General features: G+C 39.4%; 3 protein-coding genes across 4 annotated transcripts; 1 reads left to right on the top strand and 2 right to left on the bottom strand.

Annotated features, from left to right (window-relative positions):
• Positions 1-2,015: 2,015 nt before the first annotated feature.
• Positions 2,016-15,367, bottom strand: vamp4 (vesicle-associated membrane protein 4). 2 transcript variants are annotated; one of them, XM_084722684.1, is made up of 9 exons: positions 15,127-15,367; positions 13,438-13,584; positions 11,636-11,737; positions 8,733-8,779; positions 8,439-8,489; positions 7,330-7,430; positions 5,050-5,129; positions 4,823-4,874; positions 2,016-3,443 (listed from the first exon to the last, which is right to left on the bottom strand). In XM_084722684.1, exons 2-9 carry the CDS (start codon positions 13,438-13,440, stop codon positions 3,418-3,420), a joined length of 462 nt encoding a protein of 153 aa, XP_084578810.1. In that variant the 5' UTR covers positions 13,441-13,584; positions 15,127-15,367; the 3' UTR covers positions 2,016-3,417. The 2 variants fall into 2 exon arrangements, with proteins under 2 accessions (XP_084578810.1, XP_084578811.1); XM_084722685.1 differs by lacking the exon at positions 13,438-13,584 and having other exon boundaries at positions 15,127-15,364.
• Positions 15,368-15,910: 543 nt separating this feature from the next.
• Positions 15,911-17,063, top strand: rangrf (RAN guanine nucleotide release factor). The gene is made up of 2 exons (XM_084722156.1): positions 15,911-16,063; positions 16,213-17,063. Exon 2 carries the CDS (start codon positions 16,224-16,226, stop codon positions 16,812-16,814), a length of 591 nt encoding a protein of 196 aa, XP_084578282.1. The 5' UTR covers positions 15,911-16,063; positions 16,213-16,223; the 3' UTR covers positions 16,815-17,063.
• A 4,342-nt stretch (positions 17,064-21,405) lies between these two features.
• itpa (inosine triphosphatase (nucleoside triphosphate pyrophosphatase)) lies at positions 21,406-24,251 on the bottom strand. The gene is made up of 8 exons (XM_084722157.1): positions 24,134-24,251; positions 23,101-23,158; positions 22,955-23,019; positions 22,784-22,857; positions 22,651-22,682; positions 22,421-22,533; positions 22,259-22,335; positions 21,406-21,761 (listed from the first exon to the last, which is right to left on the bottom strand). Exons 1-8 carry the CDS (start codon positions 24,236-24,238, stop codon positions 21,629-21,631), a joined length of 657 nt encoding a protein of 218 aa, XP_084578283.1. The 5' UTR covers positions 24,239-24,251; the 3' UTR covers positions 21,406-21,628.
• Positions 24,252-24,351: the final 100 nt, after the last annotated feature.

The following is a 24,351-nucleotide window of genomic DNA, read 5'->3' on the forward strand; positions in this document are numbered from 1 at the left end:
GAAAAACACAGGATGAGGTGAACAATGTTTTATTCACTAGAATCCCAAATGAGTTTCAAATGCAGACAGGTTTCTTTTTCTGGAGATTTATTCTCCACTTTTTCTAGCCAGTGACACATGGATCTGTACAGAGGCACAGAGAGTCTCCACTGGACAGCATGTGTGTGTGACTGACTAATGCTGGTTGGCACAATGTCCACTCTTGTCTCTTGAGAGTTTAGTTCTCTTTTATAAGACTCATATAACCACTGCTATGCCCGGAATCTTAAGTCATCCAGTATTAGCCCCTAACAGAGGACCAAAACATCCTGTTCTGCCAGTGTGGGTGTGTGACACAAATGTCCTCTCATGCACAAATATTCAGAATAGTAAAACACTATGAAAAAAGTTAAGAAAACTCATAATTTCAAGGCAACTGACTTCATTTTTTTTTTTTTTTAGTTTTAAGTCGAACTCTTTTGTTTTTAAATAAACTTAAACTGAAAAGTTTTGCTGACCTACAATCTTTTGTTGAGAGAATTCAGTTTTCTACTTTACTTGAATCTTTGAGTTTTAGAAAAAAAAATGTATTCCAAAAATTGTCGAGTTAACTCCTTAAAATGAAAGTGAATAAAGATTAATATTTTCAACTGCAACCATTTAATTTCAAGCACACAAATACAGGCAAATGGGGTTCACAGCTCACTGTGAGCAATGTTTGAGAAAGAAACAAGTTTATCTAAAGAAGATAAGTTAGTTAAATTTTAAAGCAAATGTCTTCACTAGATTTTTGAGTTTTGAATCAAATTCAAACTCTTAAATTTTGAAATAAACTAATTAATTGAAATAATTGATAAAAGAAAATGATAAGATAAATTTTTTTGTTTGTAAAACTTAAAGAAACTACCACCATTGCTAATGAAAATCTGAGATGACTCAGGCAGGAATCATGGATGAGGTAATATTTTTTAATAGTTTTAATCATGTTAAGCTTTGTCACATTCACTGACTTCCTTCCTTGCTCTGACATATCTGATGAATCCCATGTTTTCACTTTCACTATTCACTTTAAGACAAGACCATTTTTGAAATACTTTTTTAAAGTCTTCAGAAGAAAGGTACAGTAACAGTACCTCAACAAAAGATTATAGGCTGGCATTATTTCAAAACTCAAAAACAAAAAATTAGCAAAGCCAGACAATCTCTGTACTACAGTATGACACTGATTTTTTTTTTTTCTTTTACATACAGATGTGGTCCTGGCTGAAGGCTAAATCAAACCTCCAGGCTCCCAGTTGCAGTTAAAGCAAATGACTTGTGTCTGCGAACAACACGTCCATGAGACCTGAAAAAGAGCTGTTACATTTTATAGCCACTTGTCCAACCAGGACTTTACTACCTTTGATTTCAGTGCAATGGTGCACGACTCAGGGACTGTCCAATGGTATGCAGGCTTTTCAGCATATAAGATGAAATGACCGCTCTCTTCATCTTCAAAGCTGACATAAAGCCACCACCAAGAGAGTGAGAGCTGGAAGCCCATCTGCCATACATCAATGAAGTAAAAGACCCCTGTGGGCCAATTTAATTTCTGTTTCCTTAGAAGAGCTGGGCAGAGCTGGAGACGCAAAGGGCAGGGCTGTCAGTGTGTGTTTGCATCTACTGTCCTGAGAGGACGTAAGCAGTGTGTCTGCCAGAACAATAACACTTCATGAACTCCAGTCCGTCCAACTTTAGTGCCATCTTGGGACTCCGTGCTGCCAGTAAAGCCACAGACCAATAAAAAAAAAAGTCTGGTAATGAGAGGAGATAAAAGAAAACTCAGGACTTCACTGGATATCCTAAATGGAGAGTGGAGGGATGGCATGAAAATTAGTTTTCCCCTCTTACCTACACTCCACTCATTTTTCTTTCCTTCAAACCATTCAACCTTTTCTCTCATTTCCCTCAGATTGCTCTCCATCCTTACACTTATTTTTAATTTCCTCTTCTCAGGAAGATGTTCAATCAGTTCAAACCAGATTAAACCAGACAAGTGCCCTTTAAAATCACTTTATTTTAGAGCAAAACGGATCAATATATCACAGTCTTCCAATGCAATGCCAGAGTATTATACATCATTACAGAATCAATATTTACAGCTAAAATAAGTTACATTAAAAATAATAAAATGACAATGTAGAACTGCATTTATTATACAGTTAATCCAAACACCTAATTTCTTAAATTTCACTTAAATCATCCATCCTTGAACGTAACAGTACAGAGATAAACTGTCCCGTCAGTGGAAATACCAGCATTCATTCAAGCATCACATTGAGGGACCAGCAGAAATAAGAACTTAAAAACTGTGAGAAAAGCAGACAAAAAAAAGCAGAATTAAAACCAAACAGACCCATCTGCAGAATGAGAGACAGTTTAATGCCACTAGCAGGAAAGTAGGATAGCCGTGACCAAACTGGCCCAGAGCTCAGCACAACTCAAGAAGTGGAAGGTGAGAGGTTTGGAGTCCAGAGTGGCGAGGAGACATTCATAACCTCGATGTTTTGGTTTGACACGGTCCTGCTGTACGGTATGACGAGCTATCGAGAGGCAGACGAAAGTGGAAAAGCAGTGATTTATGGACTAGAATAAGCAGGATGTTATCTGAACAGACGACATTCCTTTCCTTTCCAATTGTCTGCACTGATGAGGAAACATACCTGATAAGTGAAATCACTTTTCTGTCAGATGATTAAAAGAAGCGACCTTTGACTACTCAGATGAACCTCAGATGTTCCCTCGCCTCGTGTTGAAAATGAAAATGTTCCCTATAAACACCCTCAGGCGGTGAGAAGACACAAGGAATCATGGGTAGACATCTGAGGTTCATTTGCTAAATGTTAGAGCCTCTTTATATGAGGCTGCTGCAGCACATTTAGACCATAGTTGGCATGGGCTCCCTGCCTTTACAGTATCTATCTATATGATGTAATAACCTGGAGTTGCCCTTATGTCAAGGCAAAGACTGGGCCCTACACGTGATCTGTATCATGGAATGGAGCACTCCTTCACATTGACTGGAGGAGTGAGAGTCAGTGTGTTCTCCCGAACTCCATTAAAACATCTCCCCAACTCGCCTGCGTCCCTCTTCTGAATCCGAGGGATCAAACTGAGCCTTAGTACTGATCTCACAGTAGATTTCAGTGGAAATACCAACGATAAGATCGGTACTAAGGGCAACTTGAGGCCAGATCCTTTGAGGGTACACAGGCTGACACTGGGGAGGGTGTGGGAGGATGGCTGGTGCCCCCTAGCGGGAGTGGAGGACTGTGTGCAGAGAAGAGAAAGAGAGGGAGAGAGAGAGAGAGAGAGAGAGAGAGAGAGAGAGAGAGAGAGAGAGAGAGAGAGGGGAAGAAGAGGAAGAGGAGGGTTCTCCCTCATCCTCCTTGTTGGACACTAGCGATATCGCAGGATCACTGGAACTGAAAGAGAATAAAAATATTCAAGGTTATTGTTCCTTTTTATTTGACTGTTCCGGTGTTAATATAATTCTTGCTGTATTTTTCGATTTTTTAAACCACAAGTCTACATTATTTCCTCTTTTCTATCTTATTTTAAAGGAGCAATATGTAAGACCCTAGCTTTCAAAAATGAGCACTGCAGCCCAAATAGTGAGTTGGAGCCATAGATGGTATATTAAACAAACTGAATCTATTTAATACTGTATATGATCTATGGTTGAAGCAAAACTGCATAAAAGACAAAAACAGACTGATGTTCCTCACTGGAAGAGAAATTTCAAAGGAGAATATGCTGGTTTGTAGTGTTATTGTTGGAGAAGCCAGTATTTCAACTTAGCATGTTTCATTAATCTGTGATGACATGTCATGGTCATTTTATGATTTAATTCAGTAAATACATTACATATTTCTCCTTAAAGTATTTATCTCTGTATATATAATACTATATATTGCTAGCAAAAACACAATTCCTCTATTTATGTACATTTTTTTCTTTTGTTTTTATTTCACACTTGCTTTGACAGTGTAAACAACCAGGGGCCGGTTGCACAAAACACCCCCACAGAATTTATTTATTTATGTTTTTTTAAAGGTTTTACAGCTGGTAAAATTCTGTTTCCATGGAGACCATTTGCTTGCTTGCTTGCATTGACATGTGTGATAGCTGTTATCACCTTCATCCAAGAAATGCAAAGAATTACAATAACTTTTGGACCAAAAAAAGACAAAATTACAGGAAATATCCACAGAAATGTTTAAAAAGAAAGAAACGTTGAAGTGAAAGTAAACGTTATGGTTAAACTAGCTAAAAAAACTAGCTAGCTAGCTGAAAGAAGTCTCTGTATAGAAGTCATTCATAATAAAGATGACATCAGCATCTTGTTTATGAACTAAATTGTGATGGCAACTTTAGCTACACTTTAGCATAGCTAGCTGGCATGATGCAAGCTTAATAATATAACTAGTCTTCTCATTTAGACTGTCACCTATTGTGCTATAAAAAAATTAATAGAGTTTATACTATGCATAGTTCATTTATCTCCCCAAATTCAGCCATGTGGCGGTTAAGAAAGTCAGAGGTACCTTAAGGTTTTTCCCCCCTTACTTTGGTTTGTGAAGGTCTTTTGTGCAACGGTTTAACTAACTTTAAGTGGTTCCTTAAGTATAAGACTAAGTAAAGGAGAAAACCTGAAATATCTAGTGAATATTTTCAGGAAGACTTAAGGGTATTTTGTGCAACAAGCTCCCGTTTCCAATGCCAATAAAACCCCTTTTAATTTGAATACTTAACAAGTTCTGCATGTGTAAATTTAAACTGGGCGAGTGTGTCAGATACTCACTGATGATAATGAGCAGGAGAGCAACAACTACCAAGGCAATAATTATCTTCATCTGTGGAAGAAGAAACACACATTTAACACATTCCACTCATAACCCTGGATGCCTCTGACTCCAGCTTCTATGCAAACAAATAAAGAAATGCTGAAGGTGTCACACACTTGAATACAAACACATAAGACAGACAGACAGACAGACAGACAGACAGACAGACAGACAGACAGCACACCTTCATGTCTCTCCACCACATCCTCCTGTGCAGCTGTTTGGCTCGGCTACTGAAGGCAGACGCGTTGTCTGATAGGCTCTCTGGAGAGTCACATGACCGCAGCACAGACGGGGACACGTGAGGAGAAGAACAAAGTGGAGAAGAGAGACAAAGTAAAACAATAAGCAGGCTATTGTTTTGATTTTGATGTCGGATAATGTGACTCAAACCGCTTGGCTCTGTGTTGTGCATGTGCAGTTATAAGGTGTTACAGTTATGTAAGCCTAACCTCTGCTGGTGAGATCATCCTGCAGTTTTTTTTTTAAATATTGGCATGAAATGTTGAACAACAAATTGCCAAAATCATAAACATTTGCTCAAACTTTCTCCCTTCTGTCCTTGTCGTGATATTCCTCTCCAAAATGCTCGCCCACACTGCTCTCTGTCGCTCTGTTTCTTGGATACTGTTGTTAACTTGATGTTTATGCAAGCTAACAGGAAGGTTACAGCTCCCTAGCGTGCGGGGCTGTGTTTGTCCAAGCCCCCATCCCTCTTCAGAGTCTTTGTGTCTGTCATGTGTCTGCTGTTACTACGTCAACGTGCCAGTTAACGACCTGTCGCTACTACAAAGGAAGCACTCGGATGCAGCTTCTGAGAAGATGCTTGTTAATCTTGAGGAATTTAACAACAGGTTATCTGCACACGGGTCAGACCGCAACCTCCAATTGTCAATCACATTATATAGCTCGCATAAAGACACCCCAGTAAGCACGATATGTACTGTAGGGACACACAACCAGCCATAGAAATACAGCAAACTCACAGGTACCCAAAGCCTCGTGCAAACACAAATGTGTTCCAGATGTGCGTCATTGTCTTGGTTGGCTGGTGGACATGACAGAGAGAAGCAGTTATACAACATCTGTGTGGACATCGTGATGAAGCCTAATAGACAAGGCAAGAGACACGAGCGCATCAGGCTCATCTCTTCATCCATGAAAGAGAAGAAGAAAAAGGCCTGTGTAAGCCTTGCATGTGTGTGAAGCTGTGGAACAGAGTGAGCTAAACATGTGTCACACACCTGTTTGATACACACCGAGTCAAAGAGAAACAGTGTGTGTGAATGTGAGTGTGAGACTTGTCAAAAAAATCCACACCTGGTAAAACACTAAACCTGGACATGTCATTAGCAGCTTTTCTTCTTCCGAGCTTATTTACATGCAAACACCCTGTGCTACTGCCCACACACACCTCCGGTCCTACAGAAGAAAACATTACAATTTTTCTGCAAGTCAATTAGAGCTGCAGCAAACACGTTTCTGCCTCTCTTTCAGCTGTCATGTATCTCTCCGCATAAACTCTCCCACCAAATGACACACCAAAAATACACATGCATTTTGTTGGGCTCCAAGCAGAACGCCAGGGTCGTCGACACTTGTGACTAACTAGCAAACCTGCGTCTACTGTACGTAGCTAGTTGTGTTATGTCTCAGAGACAACAAAGACATGTAGAACCTGGGTTGCGTTCAATCTGCTAACACTGTGCATATGAATACCAGCATCTTAATAAGGTGTTGCAGAGTGCTTGTGTACACAACAAGGTGCTAAACACAGCACGATTTCTGCATTTGCAAACATCTTGCTATGTTTTGTCGGGGCTGAAAGCGGCCCCAGACTACCCTTGTTTGTACAGAGTTGCTGTAACTGGCTAGTTACATGCTAGCTAACCCTGACTGGTTGTTTGATTGAGACAGGGACCAGTTCTTTATAAAAACTAAATACAAAGAGGCAGGCACTCACAGACACATATTTTTTAGAGAAACCCTTCAATTAAATATCATTAGTGACATGCACAGGTCAAAATTAGTTATTTAAACTAAAATTGTCATTAAATAATATTGAAAAAAATTACTTCAGTTGTTTTTTTTATGCAAAATGCCAAACATTTGGTGGTTCTACTGTCTCAAATATCAAGATTTGATGATTTTCTTTGGTTTCAGGCTGTTGGTCGGAAAAAAATGTTTTGTTTTTGATCAGTCAGTATGTACTAAAACAGGATTCATTCATTCATTCATTCATTCATATGCGGGCAGTTTTTATCTATTCTATCTTATTTAAATTAACATAAGCAAGTACCCAAATTCTCCTACATACAATAAGGACAACAATCCTCAGAGCCATGTGCAAACCATCTGTGAGCTACCTTCGGAAACTGAACATTAAAACAAACCAGTGTTTGTGTTAACTTCACTTAACTTTGTACATGTGTGGACACACACAAAAACACACACTGTAACTCACCCGATTTGTCCTGCAGGTCGTCGAGACGCTCGCCCCTCTCTATTACCTTGGAGATGTTCTCCTGCATTACATCAATCACCTCATCAACCTGCGACTGCACCCTGAGGACAGAGAATCATAAATAGACATCAATCAGAATGGTAAAAGGAGTCCTGGATTTCATAGGCTTTTTGGGGATTTCACAGCAGCTTTTCTACAAAAATTGTAGTCATCTTCTGTATATCTATTCATGTCCAGTTGGTAGGCAATAAAAAGCCTATCAAAAGGTTACAGGCTCAGTGTGACCTGTCAGCACCTGTTCAGTATGCACAAATCCTTGCTTTATTCACGATGGTCATATCATGGCATACCTAGTCCAAATTACCCTTCAGCCACTCTCATTTCAAAGTAATTCTTAGCAATACCTCTTGGAGGGATGCAGGACCAGTGAGAGAGAGGATATTTGGCAAGGGAAGTGGAGGTGGGGAAGCTTGTAAGTGAGATACAAGACAAAGGAATTTGTTTTCTCTTACAACTGATCACATTTTCCATCACAACTACACTGATTCACAGACAAGGGACTGCAGGAAATTATCAGTTTTGGACGCAAGCTTGATTGTACACTGAAGGCGGTAATGTAACACACCATCAGGAAGATGCATGGGCTGCCACAAACATACATAAACACACTGTGAGGATGTGACCTGAGAGGTTCAGGTTCAGACGCAGTCTTGAAGAACCTGGGCGATATACGCGCAGCATTCCTGGAATCAGTAATGATGGCATCTGGTTTCATGTGCTCACAATGACAAACTGTCACGTATGAAAAGAGCGTGGAGAAACAAGCCTGGGTGCCAGACTGCCTCAACAATGCCCTCCTCAGCTCTCCGGCTGGGTCTGACCGGAGGTTAATGTGGAAACAGACTGCAGAGAGACCGGGACGTCCAGGGAAGGTTACACAATAACCTGCACACACAACGGCCTCTCTTACACAACCTACTAACAACCTGCAGCTTCTGGTAAACATGACGGACCACGGTTATATAACACCAACACCAAAACTAAAAGTGCTGGCAATACTCTTCTGACCTCTGGCTTTTGGATGTAATGAGGAATGTGTGAGTACTTACTGCTTCATTTTGTCATTCTGAGGTCCAAACCTGGGTCCTGTGGGCCCTCTCCTGAAAAACAACCATTAACGAAGCCAAGTTCACAAATTAATGCATGACTTGTAAACTGTAAAAACTTATATTGTGTTGTGTTGATATTGTGTATTCTGTTTAAACAATTCATAAAAGAATCACTGCTTTCATTATCTGAGCTGAACTGTAACTCTGCTGTGTAAAATGCACTTTAGATATATGGGATTATTATTGTTCCGATGAGCTTGGAGCCTAAATAGAAGTTGCCTGCGTAAAACTCACAAAAAGAAGTCTTCCTCCTCGTCTGAGTCCTCCTCCAGTAGGTTCCTCTGCAAAAGAGGAGAATGTCAGAGATCAGATAAGAGAGTGTTCTGGATATTGACTGACTACTGTCTTCTATTCAGAGAACATCCCATGAGGGGAGCTGGGACCACTGCAGGCAGAAGTTTTTCTATTATAAGATGCTTTTCACTCCAGTCCCCATTTCCACTGTTTTTTGGGCAATTCTGGTTGCTTGATACCAACTTACATCCTACCACTTATTGTACCAAAAATGTTTGGACACTGCGTCAAGTGTAAATAAAAACAATGCAATTATTTGCAAGCACAGTGAGTTTATACTCAAATGGTTTTACATGTTCCTGAGCCCTTGTAGTAATATTCTTTGTACCAGTAGTTTTCAAACTGGGTTCCAGGGACCAACAGAGTTCCTTGAGTGGTTTGTGGTTTAATCACATTTACTGGACATTCAATGAGGTTACATTAAATATATAGTCTTTTTTACTGTTTTCAGTTGAGCATATGTCAAAAATGCTAAATGCACATTCTGCTTTGTTTATGTTTAACACAATGTCCCAATTTTTTCAGGAACAAGCTCCAGTACCAGCATGCTGTTGCTGATACAGAAACATGAAACTGAATGAACATGAAGCTTTTCCTGTCTATCTTAAGACAGCAGACAAGGCCGAATACACTGCAATTATGAGAACTAACAACAAAAGACTATCATTACTGTGCTGGTTTGCTTGTCAAATTTTAATAAAAACTCATTCTCTTGTGCATGTACTGGAGTTTTTAAATCCTAACTGATTCTGGTCTCCTAACTGGTTGCATTAGTCACATAAGGAAAATCTTCACGGTTCTTCTCTCTGATCTCAAACATGCACACACTACAAGATTTGAAAATAACGGGACATCACACACTAGAGGATGTTAGTAAAATTTACATGCCCAAGGGACCACAATCTCACATGATTTAATGTGATCTCATGGTTGCTTTGCAACACCATCAGCTGCTCAGCTGCTTCCATCTCCTAGCAGACTCGTCTCTCTTGTTGACTATTGTGGTCCTGATTGCAAAGTACTGATGTTATCATCCAGATTTTGATTTTGTTGAAAATGATTGTGGCAATGCATTCGAGAGAAGTTGGGGAGGTTAAAGTTTGGATCTGTAAATTCCCGACATTACATGGTAATCTGTTCCAAACATCGGTACTGACCGAGGTCACAGACCAGACTTCTCCTCCGAAAATCAGTTTGCTGTTAAGCCAAAATGGACCTGAAGAGAATCTGATAAAAAATAATGAGAGGTTTCTGGGATCTCAAGGCTTATTATCTACAGAAACACACTGCCATGATCACAACCATGTCTGAACCAAGTGATGGCTTTAATAGGGGTAGCCTGTGTAAAATGCTATTCATAGAGAATTAGTGAGGACAGCTGCATTAAATTCTCACAGGAACTGGAAGAATCTGTTCCTCATTGGATGGCAGTCAGGAGCAATATATTCACTGCTACTGATAAAGAAAAGCATCCATGTTTTCTAGAAGTTGTGTGGATGGCAGGAGACATTGTATGCATAAAGTATATTGTTCCATGAGTTCAGAAGCAGCATGAATGACATTATGCAGAGGTAGATTAGTGATTTTTTAGGTTACATCTCTAATCTTTCAGTCATGGTAATCACCCTCTCACAAGCACAACACCCTCTAACAACAAAGAGCTGAGAAAATGAAAAACCATGAATGTCCTGTAATGTTGACAGCTGCCTGACAATTCTGTGCCTCTGTAGACATTTTATTTTCTTGTAAATACACTGTCATCTGCAAAAAAGCTGAGTGGATGGTGACCACATGATCATAAAGAACTTTATAAGTGGAGGCACTAACACTCTCCTTCTGTACAACGTCTTTCTTTCTTTCCACTGTCTAATATGGGAGACATATGGGTGAACTGGTAGCTATTATCAGAGGACAGGAGGCAAGGCAGTAAAAAGGAAGCATGGAAGATGGAAGGCAGCATTCTGTTATGCGAGTCTCCCCTTAAGCTCAGCTTTGATCCCAGTTCAACACAATAACAAACAGGATTACAGAAAGGAAACAGAGGACTGAAGAAAGTAAAGAATCAGGAGGACAGGGAAGGTGCACATGGGTGGGAGGGGATGATCACTTTGATGTGAACCAGATATTTGGCCTAAGGAGTTTTTAGAGTTTCTTCACTTCACCTTCTTTGTGGTCAACTTTCTTTTATGTTTTCCCAACGTTTTTTCCATGTTTATTAATCTAATGGATTTCTTACAGCAAAATCTGCATCTTATATCAACATCTGTTTATGAAAACAATGGGCAGTCCAAATGAAATGTTCCAATATGTTCAACATTCTCTTACTATTATATACATGATTCATGAAGGAAACCAAGCAATGCATAACTGTTTTTACAGTGTCCACATGATAGCTTTCAACCTTGGTCTGATTACAGCATATTCACTGTCAATTGCTAAATCTAAATCCTTTCCTATGGCACAATCCTGCCTTACATAAAGGGAAAAGGTCTGTTTAACAACATCAATGGTTTACAAAAGGGATACACAAGATACGTGAACTGTACTTGAATGGAGTGTTTTTGTCTTTTCCTGAACTTGTGCCGAAATGTGACTGGAAAGTAAAAAAGTATTTACTTTGACTGTATCACTCTGGTCCAATTCATCCAGGACAAGAGTCTACTGATGGAATTTTTTAATTTACAAAAATTTATAAAAATCTGATGACTGTTTAGCAAAAGGTGTGATCTGAGCCATGTGGAATGGATTCCTTTCCGTCTAAACTGTCTGTCTGTGTATATTTATCAAATGAAAGCGGTCATTACACAGTTACACATTACACAGTCCCTTCATCTGTGTCTCACCCTCTCACTGCGAATGGATCCTGTGACCTCGTCATCATTGAGGTGTCGTTTAAACTTGGGGGGCATGTTGTTCTCAGGCTGCTCCTCCTGATCTGGCTCCCTCTGTAGGGCAAAAGGAGAAGAAGATCATTAGTTAGAATCAGTGAGGAGAGCTCCATGAAAACATCCTCAACACACCTGCTCCAAGCCGCAAAGGTCCTGACTGCAGTTTATATGTGTTACACGTGACCGTCTGCTAAATTAATGCCCTCTAATATTGGCAGGTGAAAGTGACTGATTTGACTTGCAGGCATAACCACAGCCAGGTTCTGCCTGAGAGCAGAATTTGGAGAACAGCATTGAGTGTAAGAACAGAGTCAAACCCTAAATCTAAACTCGCTCAGCAATGATTGCATTAATGAGACGGGTCATGGTCAAGCAATCTGAGGAGGCCTCAGGTCCTGACGCTTCCTGTTAAACAGCCTGACTTTGTTATTAGTCACAGAGCTGAATTCTTTCATTTTTCTCTGCAATCTAATATCTACCTCTGGAGGATGTTATGAAAGTGGTTCTTCCATTAAGTCTGTGAAATACTGTTTTATGTCTTCTCAGTAAACAACAAAGAAAGACTTAAGGGATAGTTTGGATTTTTTTGAAGCGGGGTTGTAAGAGGTACATATTAAGAGTCAGTGTATTACTTACAATAGATTGTGGTTGGTGTGCACCCTATTTGGAGAAGCAGCAGGAGTACCGGTGTGGGAAGCTAAGCAATGTACTGCTGTGGACAGGGTCAGCAGCAAAACAAATTTAACTTCAGCCACTTAAAAAGGGCCACTTCAAACAATCAGTATCAGATTAAGTGTACACTCTATTTAGAATATTTTCACTGCTTTACCTTGCCACCAAACAGCCTTTTCTGATGGGAAACTACTTTTATGTAAGCCAAATACCGATCTATCCAAAGCAACCAGACTCCCTCGGAATAATAATCAATTTTACCTCACAGAACACAGGAGCTGCTGATCTACCACTGCTTTGATCTGTTAGTTTGTTTATGTCACTGTGTGACTTCTGTTTTTTAAATGGTTGGTTCAGATTCACCAAACTCACACAATAACAAATTACTGATTTTGCCAATGATGTCTGGTGGCATTGGAGAGAGCGATATTTGGCTGATTTAATAGTGGTTTAGTGGTTTAGTGGTTTCCCATTGGAAAAAGCTGTCTGACAGCAAGCAGCAGTGAAAATATACTAAATATAGCTTACACTTAAACTGTTATTGATTTTTTCAGATAGCTAAAATACATTTTGCTGCTGACCCTGTCCACAGCAGTGCATTGTTTAGTTTCCTACACTGATACTCCTTCTGCTAGTGTAAACTGGTGCATACTGACCACCATCTACTGTAAGTAATGCACTTACTATGGATAAGTACCTCATACAACCACACTTAAAAAAATTTTTACTATCCCTTTAAGATATCCTATTCAGATGTCTTACATTGTAATGTTTCTGGTGTGAGCAGGCACTGAGTCACTAGCTTTGAAAGGAAATGTCATCATAGGCCTGTGTGCCTTTGGGTGAAAAACTCTACTTTGTCGGATGTGGAAAACATGCTGTTCTTCCAATTATACCCCCTAGAGTCTGTGTTTGGGTGTTACGTATTCCAAACAGTGCGACAAAACACAACGGTGCCTCAATAAAGTGCCTCTGTGACACTGAACTAAACACCATGTGATCCTCAGGCCCCACAGCAACCATCTGGGGGAACGCAGCAGTTTCACTCACACACAACTCTCGCAACCCAACAACACAGCTTATACCATTGAATCCAGTTCAGTCGGACACTGTGGCTTTCTCAGCAGCGTCCTTTTCTGGCACTGCGTTTGGAAAAAGGCCTTTCAGTGGCCAGGAGGGAGAAGAACTTTCCAGGAGACAGAAGAGAAGAGAAGCAGAGGACAGGGCTCTATCTGAAGCGGGGACAGCGTGAAGAGAAACAGAAAGAGAAAATCAAGAAAAGCCAAATCTAATATGTTAGTGTTGCAGAAGGAAAACTATTCTATGTAGAGCATACCTGTCAACCCTCCCATTTTTCACAAGATTCTCCAGTATTTTACTCTTTTCTTCCACTGTCCTCCCATTTAAATAATTTTTTTATTTATTTATTTATATATAAATAAAAGGCAGGCATAGCCCACCGGGACAATTTGATGTGTTTGCTGCAGTCCTCTCCAGTAAAGCAGGTGGCAGTATGTACAACAGTGGCTGTCACAGCTGCAAGATGGCGTCTACCAATAGAAGAAGTGGTGGAGGACAAAGAAGAAGAAGAAGGAGGAGAAGAAGAAGAAAAAGGAGGAGGAGGAGGAGGAGGAGGAGGCAAGGATGGATGAAAGTGGGAATGATGCACCTGTCATAAAGTCTCTTACAAACAGGAGGAGGCTTACCGGTATTTAATGAAGCGCAACATCGGACAAAGTCATTCTTTTTATAAAATATGCCACATGTATTTTAGCGTATCACATGGAGAGAAAAGTGATGTGCAGCATGATGAACTGGCCAAGTATAAGTGAACCAAAGTCATGTAATCTAGGAATTAATTAACTCAATCCTTGTTGCACTGATATTAAAAGAAAGTGGTTGACTTGTGGTGATTTTAGAACTCACTGTATGTGGACAGTGGTGGGGGTGGTGGGATGCCTGAGGCTGGGCAGCAGAAAATGTCCCTTATTTTCATATCCCAATGTTGACAGGTATGTTAAAGTGATGATTTTTAAGGTGCAATCCAGAAAAAGAGCAGCTTCAAGCAGATAAGAAGAGAATGCAATACAATGTCTGATCAAGAATTGTGCGTTCACTGAGTCAAGTTCAGCTATTTATGGTACTTTTACTACTAATGCAACAGCTTTAAGGTCTGAACAATAACTCTTTCAATGAGCAAGAACTGAAAATAAAACTGACATCTCTTGAGCTAGTAATTACTAGTATTTGTATTACAGCCTCTGCCAACTTTAGCTGGGTCGTGCCTGGAAAGCAAACCCAGACCCTTGAAGTGTCTCACGATTTAATCCAAACCATGATCTTTTCCTTTGCCCTAACCAGCTGTTTTCTCGCCCTCAACCTACCCTGCCAACTTACCCATATATTAACTACAGCGCTGTCACATTATTAAACAATCAGATTGTATATCGTGCGCAATTAGGAAACAATGCATAGAAATCTCACGAGAGTTTTGCACATCTAGGGTTCCCTTCTAGACACGACCCTTTAGCTAGTTAAGGCGTTTACTAGCCTAACGCTAAATTTACGTAAGTAACGTAAGCCAGGTTATCGTTGTCCACCACATTTTAATCATCACATTATGACGAAACAGTAATTAAAGTGAAAGGTTACCGATGTAAACGCCAATTCAGTAACTATTAGCTAATTTAGCTAGCTCGGACAAGCCGCTCGGTTCACTGGCAAATTTAGCTCCCCGGCTAGGCTAAGCTAAGGATGCTAACAAAGCTAGCTACCTGCTGTTTCCCTCAAGATCCGATGCTGGATGATGGTGGACACAAATACGCAGAGACTCGGGTATTAATCCAGTGTTTTCAGGGGGGTTCCGCAACGGCTTCACGGTTTTGTCACTTTCATTTCAAATGCTGTCCGGACGATGACACAGGATTGTCATTATGGATGCTAGCGCCCCGCTTGTCTTCTCTCCGTCTGAATCAGCTGACCAGGAAATTAACACAAACAGCTGGAGGAGGAGAGGAGAGGGACCGTTGCAGATGTTTGACAGCGTGGGCCAATATTGTCATTTTTATTTTTTGTACAGGAAATAACAGACATAAATATTCCTTTGATACTACTCTGGAGAAATACACCTAAATTAAAATGAAACATCTCCTTTGTAGATTTTACACATTAAATATAAGAAGAAGAAAAAAACACAATTGCTATAAATTACATTACTCCACTGTATATAAAGTAAACTAAATTGCAAGAGTAGTCAAGTATTACATATCGTTATACCTGTATAAGTACTTTTTCTAAGTACGAATACTTTATACTTTATCTTCGAATAACAAACACGCATTTTAGATTCAATAACAATAATTCCTAGCGGCAAGAAATATTAGGGAGGAATAAAAAAAATCCAATACAAACAATAAATGCCTAAATATATAAAAGGAAAAAAATCTAATTAACTTGAGTAATCTCTTGTGCTTTTTTTTTTTTTTTTTTTTGAATGAAAGAAGATTTTCAAAATATTTTGCCCATGTCAAAATATCATCAGACAAAAAGTCCGCATAGGTAGATATTTCTTCCACCGCTGCCTGTTTTAGGGTGTTCGTGAGCCTCACCTGCAGGTGGCAGCAGTGCGACTGACATACGACTAGCGCGGCTAAACATTAAGAGAAGAAGAAGAACGTAAACTTTTGCCGGAAGTGAGTGTTGGATTAGCTGGTGAGCAATTTGTCCATAACGCTTCATTTATTTACATATATATACCGTTACGTTTTTAAAACTCCATTGTAAATGTATTTAAAGAGACGGCGTTTATGTCACTGTAGGTAGTTATAAACAGGCTCTGCGTGTTGTTATTTTGCTCACAGACGGTCTTCACATGGAGGTGGATAGTGCTGGAGGAGGGAGCTCTGCTCAGCCTCATCCTCTGTTTGGAGGAGCTCTGTCTGCTGTCCTGCCTCATAGTTCAACGGACATCAGCGAGCTGAGGGAGATCCCGGACAACCAGGAGGTGTTTGCCCACGCTCACACCGACCAGAGCCTGATCGTGGAGCTAGTGGAGTACCAGGCTCAGGTGGCAGACCAGGACGCTGCCAGGTATCACTTTGAAGACATAGCAGGCAGTAACAAAGCTTTAGAGCCAGGTGGGTTTGAAGTGACCAGTGTTCAGTCCCTGCCCAAATCTCAGCTGTCCCTGTCAGACTGTAGCTCGGTCTGGATGCTGACTGGGACACAGTGTGTGTCCAAATTCAACGAAGAAGCGAGGAATACAGTGACCCTTCACCTGGGTCTGTTCCGACTGCCTCAGTTCTCCACAGACATCCTGATCACCTTCAATGACCCGCAGAGTATCAGCCCTGACAGCAGCAGCGCTGCTTCAGCAGGAACACACATGGAGCCGTGGACAGTGCAAGACTTCCAGCGCTTGTTGCAGACTTTGACCCTGCACAACCCAGGGCTGTTTGGATAGAACAACTGCTTTCTCAGTGTGGGACTTCACCTGATCACAGATTGAGTCTTTTAGAGCTGTGTTCTGCTGGAGCCTCACAAAGATCTGTCCTGCATCTTGCTTTGGCTTCTAAACCAAACATATTGGAAGAAATTCCTTCAAGTGGTGGTCTGTACTGTGCCATGGCAAACAAGAATACATGTTCTGTTACAACCAAACATCTCATGATGTAAAGAAAGATTTGTCATAATAAATGTTTTGGAGGAAAAATCCTGCACTGTTTGTTTATTTTATCATTCTTATTGTTTTTCTTTGATCACCTGATTAAAATTTATTTCTAGTTAAAGACACTCTAAGATAAGTCTCAGCATTCCTATTAGTGCTCGGAATCCTTGAAACATTTCATTGTATATGTAATGATTTCAAGGGGTTGAAAAGTGCCTCTATTTTTGGATAAAGTACTTGAAATTGAAATTTCATCACTTTCTTGATAAATCGCTTCCTGACTGACTAGTTTTATTCTTTGATAAAGAACTAAAATATTAGCTTGGCCAGGATGCCAAGTCTACTTCCAGACAGGTGACACATTTTGAAACATTTGTTTAAATTGTCACCCTGTAAAAAGCTATCATGAATCTGACTTCATGTGACGAAGAAGTGAAATAATTTCATATATGTATAGAAGTATGACATTTACCACAGCTGATAGAAAGGTGTGCTAGAAAGGCCAGAAATGCACCTTGAAAATTCTTGAGAAGTGCTTGAATCTGACTTTGGAAAATGTGTAGGAACTCTGTGGCTTGGACTCACACAGATCTGGTTAATATGATCACATTGATTTTTTTTTAGACATTTCTGTGTTATGTGACAGTGTGCACCTGAGAGAAATGTGAGATTCAAGACAAATAACAGACATGCAAATTTCCTGCTCCTCCATTTTCCCACATTCCACTTTGTCCACCCTTCTCCACTTAAATCTTCACTTCATCTCCACTTATTATTCATTTCTAACTTTATTTTGCTCCAAAGTTCTGCAACCATCCTTCAGTGTGTTTTTAAGCTTATACACAGATTAGAGTCTTGTCAGAATCTAATGCACAAGCTTGCCCGTATGGGACCGTTAAATATTCACTTATTAAGACACAAATTGTGCTCCACCACTTTAAACTACATCTTTTTTTTTACAGTATGATGGAAATGAAAACACATAAGTAATGGCAAATATTAAAATAGATGGTTAGAGTTGAATTCAGATTCCACACAATAACTCCCACTGTGGCAGCTAATATTCATAGAATCTTCAGTGTCTTCAGTGGGACTCAAGTCATAAACAGTGGAAGTTGAGAAGATGAGTTCCAGCAGGAATACGTATTAGGTCAACTGTTTCCATCATTCAATGCACTGGCCTCATGGTGGAATAATTCATTAGCCTGAAGCATGAAAATCCCTGGAAACGCTTCATTCAAGGGCAAGTTTGGTGAAACACAAAATTTATGGAGTGGAAATTGACCCTCATGCATTGATGTTTTGAAGCTAAAACCAGCCCTCTCAGATTTAGAAGTCGAAAGTCATTTTGTGAATTATAGAAGTTATTTTTCCTCAGCTGCATGAAGAAAAATGTTTGAACAAAAACAGTTTTGACTTGAATCTGCCTTTAAATAAAACTCATTACAGCAAGGGAATTCAGGTAAGCCTCGCACAACAAGTGAGAGGAAGTACAGCCTGTCTCCCCGAAGCCACATCAAACGGTCCTCATTCTCTGATGCAATCATGATGGATTAACATCTCATAAAGTCAGGCATCCTTTCTTTCCAGTGATCCCTGTGTAGTACATTCCTTCATTAACCACAACAACAAAACCTCTTTCTGACTACCGTGGATAAACATGCTCTTATTGGTTCTCTTTGTAATAAAGTCTGAAAGCATCCTGTATTTTGGAACATTGTAGGCATCCGCCCTAAAGGTCATGCCAGGAGACATTTTTTGAGGCATTATGGCTTTTTCCAGGTCCTGAAGACAGCCAAACACAGAGGTATTTGGCTGTCTTCTACTAGGTTAATATATTGCAGTGGTGTCAAACTTTTTGTCTAGTGACTCTACTTGTTGCTTGTGCACATGAAGATTATAATTATGATGATATGATATGATATGATATGATATGATATGATATGATATGATATGATATGATATGATATAATTATTCACAGTGAACTGTGAACGTAATTTGTAATTTAGGTGTTTAAAAATTAGATTGTCACAATTTAAAATATTACATTATTAACCATTTTTCATTACATATATTCTCTCACTTTGATGACTTCACAGAAAATCTTTTGAAATACATTTTCTGGGATGCTCCCATGGCTCAGTTGGTGGAGCGTTCGCCCCGTGTGCTGGGACTGTTGGTCCTCTGCAGCGGTCGCTGGTTTGATTCCTGTCTGTGGCACATTTGCTGCATGTAATTCCCCTTCTCTCTGCCCTCTTTGCTGTCCTGTCTTCAGCTGTCCCTGTCCAAAATAAAGGCAGAAGTCCAAAAAAATCATCTTAAAAAAAAGAAATACATTTTCTGATGCATGTTTTTTCTGAGCAGAAAAGTAAATTTTATTCAAATTTTAATTCAAAACTCAAGAATTTAGTGACTTCATACTTCCACACACACACTACATTTCAGAGGGAAATACTGCACTTTTTACAATTTTGGGGGGATAAATTTAGTGAACATGATCAACAAGATATTATGATTATGATCATTATTATTGATAATCATATTGACACTTAAAACATCAAAGCATGTTTACTTTACTTAATAATATCAACTGAAGAAAAAAAGGCAAATTATTATTATTTTAGGAAAGTTACAGTTAATTTGCAAATATGCAAAACTAAAATAGACAGAGCTCATGTGTCTGCTGCATCTGCGACTGTCTTCTTCAAAATGACTGTATGACTGTGTGTGATATATCAGATCAGGACTCATAGCAAATGCAAACTCAATCAATGAATAGTTCCATCTATTAAGGGGTTTGCATTTACCCCAGTCAGTAAGGTTAAAAACAGTAAAAAAAAAAAAAAAAGTTCTCATTGATCGGAGTGTACATAATAAAATAAGCCTCTGTGAGGTTGGGAATCACTATTTAATCACAATGTTGCAAAAGATTAAATTTAGATAAAAAATGGCAAAATATTCTTTATTATTTATGAGACAAATGTAGAAATATCATATCACGTCTTACCTAAAGAGCAAGTATATGTGTCATAGTCAAGTCAAGTATTTATTCTGTTATTGGTTCGCTTGAATGGAGGCATGTGGCTCTAGAGGTGTTACAGACGTCACATGGCAGCCACATTGATATGAAATAGTAGCATAAACACAGGTGTGTTCTGTTTAGTGCAGAGTCTGTCCAGTGAGCCAACACGCACAATAGCAGCACCCTGACTTTGTTTGACCTGAGTCAATGAAACAACACCACATATTTTATAACAATAACATGTCATTCTTGTCTTTCTTGGCTGACAATATTAAAGCTTTAAATTTCTCAGAAGTGTATACTGTATAGGCAGCTCCCATTTACTGCTGCAGCACTGACAGTAACCATGTTGACTTTATGTCACGGAGGAGAAAAGGAGGGATGCCTTCATAGCGATGTCTTTGACCTCTAGTGACCTGAGGTCTGGCATACATCTTCTGTGTTCTGTTAAAAAAAACTTGTCTGACAAGTGAACTGAAGTCTCCCTGATGAAGACAAATGCAGCTTTCCTGCTCTTCTCACAACAGCTTGCTACTTCCTGGCAAGTCCCCAAACCAAACCAGACGTCTAAAGCAAACAGTCATTTGACAACCTACAGCACCTTTTCTTCTCAAGAGGTGTCACTTTTACCGGCTCAGTATTATCATAAACATGCAAAAATGTTGTTGTATTTCATAAGAAAAGCAACATATAATAAATACATAAAGAAATTAAGAAATTATGCAAATGAAACAGGGGTGCTATTAAATGTGTAAAATATTTCATTAAAAACACAAAATAACTTGTCAGCAGTGATACCACTGGTCTGATGACATGAGTTGTTTGTACTGTCTTGTGGTCTGAGAGCTCAGAGGATGCGTGTATTTGTGCATGTGTGACATTTCAGTACATCTGGGAGGCATCAGTCACAGGTGTATGCATAGTTCCTGCTCAGAGACTTCCAGCTCTGGGGTCATTTATTACCCAAACTCCCCTGTTATCAATGTTGTGTTTGTACTGAACACACATCTCCCCCCTCCTCCTCCTCCTCCAGAGACCCTCTCCTCCCACGTCCCACTCTCTGAACAACTCCAGCAGCCAGTTTTGGCCACAGAGTGGTCTGCTGCTCTCATCAGGGTCCTGGAGGTCCTCTTTTTTAAAATGTGATTTATGCTCTTCTTCAAGTCTACCTTTGTCAGTCTTTGGAAGCAAAAACTGAGAAGGTTGTGTACGAGTATCCACTGTGGAACAATGAAACAAGTCTTGCAACAATTTCCGCAGTCTTTCCGTATCATCTGGAGGATACTGTTACCATGCTCAATTCCTGAAAGCTCTAACCACTGACACAGGGAATTCTTAACTAAGGATGACAAAGAAAGAGGGAATGTTGTTTAAAAATTGACAAAATATTTATTGAACATAAGAGAAAACAGTATTATGCATCACCTCTCCCACTGCAGATTCCACAAGTAGACATTCTGATCACAAACTTGTTACTCATACCACACTTTTCTGACAACAATAAAAAAATGTCTGACATTGTCAAGTGGAATCTACTAACTTGAGGTCTGATATATTTTGCTCCAGATTCAGAACTAAAATGACTCTTTAATCCTCCTGTTTCTTCTTCTTGCTCTGAGGTGAGGTACCGTTGTTTTGACAGAAGTACTCAGCCATAGCAGCAAGCGCCCGATAGCGGTGAGAGATAGAATTCTTCACGTCTTTGGGTAGTTCAGCATAGCTGCAGGTGAGAGGGGAGAGGTTAATAGTCAGTATGGATATGCATGACGTGATAAATAATGCACAGCATAAGGTGAAAGGGATCATCATTTTGTTATATGAATTAATCTGTAATTCTCAACTGGCATAAATACTACATTTGTTTATTTATAGTGTACATGTCAACCAACAAATAGTCTTATTTATAATATTCTTGCATCTTACATACTTATTTTGAAATCCTACCTTTCAGCATTATTTTTGTTTATGTACACTTGTATATATTGTTGTAAACATATATTTACATAATTTCTTGTTTTTATTTTTTCTGTCTCTCTCTCTCTCTCTCTCTCTCTCTCTATACATACATATATATATATATATATTATTGTTCATTGTAGTATAACTGCACATATTTACGTACTTCTTATATTTATTTCCCTAAATATATATTTTTATTCTTCACCTCTGACTCCCCCTAGTGGTAAGAACAGGGAAATTCAAGCAGCCTTTGATTACGTTTTGTCATATCCGTCTGGCTGGAAACAGGGATCCCATCCAAAGTCTCTAGGTCCCCTGGGTTCCACAATTTGTCCCTAAAAGTACAGAGAGAAATGAATGAATATTAAATAAAAACACACACATGTACAACCACTGATGGCTTTTTACAGAGATTCTAACCTCTGTTTTCCCTCTGAAGAGCTGTACCGGTTCATCTTTCCCAGCAGAGAAAGCAAAGGTGCAGAGAGCCCATGCTGATTTGTCTTCAAACCCAGCTAGGAGTTTGTATAAGCCTACGACAAAACAATTAATAAGATTGGAGATGTGGCACAGCTCACTTCACTTTCTATGCAGCTCTTAATACCTCTGTTATAATATCTCAACAAAGTTTTTTCTATTATCATACTTACCCTCTGGCTTGAGTTTATCCAGGAACCATTTTCTACAAATAATAAAGTTTAGTTGTAATTATTACTATTCATTAGATTACTATCTGTCTATTCTATTACAGATAAAAGGGTGTGAGAAACGTATCATACTAACATGTAAGGACCAGGCAGGCCCCCCAGAGCGTTAAAACACAGACACGTGTCCTCCACTATGACTGGCCCATCAATCTGAGAGTGAAAAACAACCAACGACACATCAGTTTCAATCATTCAACAGATGTGTATATGCACAATTTTCATTTACATGACAATATAGTTACTGTACCTGCTGTGCAGCCTCCTTACACTTCTGAATGGAAATCTCATCTGGCTCTCCTTGGTATTCAGGCACTGGAAAAAGAAGCAGTTAGATGAGCAGTGATCACATGAAAATATTTACTGTGCTAGTAGTCTCTTTTTTTTCATACTTACAGTCAATCTTTTTTGACACCACTTTGTAGGGAAACTTGTCTCCCAGTATCTGAATGACCTAATGGATGTGACCAAAAAGAGAGTAAAGCATAAATCTGAACTGATGAAACTGATGAGTTCTGGATTAAAGTGACAGTTTGCCACAAAATCACAAATACATATTTTCCTCTGGCCTGTAGTAGTTTATCCATTTAGATTGTACTGGTGTGAGTTGATGAGTTTTGGAGACATTGGCCATAAAGATGCCTGCCTTCTCTCCAATATAATGGGAGTAAATGGCACTTGGCTTGTGGTGCTCAAAGTGCCAAAACAAACAAACAAAACAAACAATAAACAATAAATAAATAAATAAATGGATGAATTTGAAAAACTCAACACCAGTGTCTCTTTCCAGAAATCTTTACCTGGTTACTCAAGATAATCCACAGGCCATGTTGTGAGCTGTTTCAAGAAGGAACTATTATGTTTCTAGTCAGAATTCTAGCATAAAAAGAAAATACTTCTTATATGAAACTGTCCATAAGGTCTGTGAATTATCTTGAGTAATGGGGTCCTGATTTCTGGAGAGAGATGAGTATATTTTTGATTTTGGGCTACTGTCCCTCTCAAGTGCAGCTCATGCTCACTGTCTATATTCTGGGGTGGAAGTAACACATGATAGCTACTCAGACATACTTAGGTCAGTAATTTTACTCTCACTTAAGTATGCATTACACCATTTAATCTACTCTTAAAATCATGATTGAAAAAGTAAGTAGTACTCTGAGTAGTTATTGAGAAGAATACTTTTACTGAAGTGATTTTTTTCGAACAGCAGCAATTTTACTTATAGTTGAGAAATATTTCTCTCTATTACTTCTACTTGAGTACAAATGTTTAGCACTGTTTTCACCATTAGCTATATTTGGCGAGCACAGACACAAACAGGATAACACTAACACGTGAGCAAATCTCTTGGCTGAAACGATTCAGATATTACAGCTCGATCAGAAGCACACGACCTGTCTCAGGTGTGAAATGTTTTAAGTCTCACCTCTTCGAGTTTTTTGGCGTTTGCAGTCACGAATACCACAGACCTCCCCGCTGGCACAGCCATGATGGAAGACACCCGGAGCACTAACAGTAACGGACCGAACATTTCCGGCTGAGGACGGCCAATGAAATCCGCTCTGAGAGCCTCAGCGAATCATCGGGCGATATTTGGCCTCGCATTTATTCTGATCCTCCAATCAGCGAGCGGTGCTTCCAAGA

Source organism: Lutjanus erythropterus, chromosome 7 (assembly GCF_056507025.1).
Source record: "Lutjanus erythropterus isolate fLutEry1 chromosome 7, fLutEry1.hap2, whole genome shotgun sequence".
Classification (NCBI taxonomy): Eukaryota; Metazoa; Chordata; class Actinopteri; order Lutjaniformes; family Lutjanidae; genus Lutjanus; species Lutjanus erythropterus.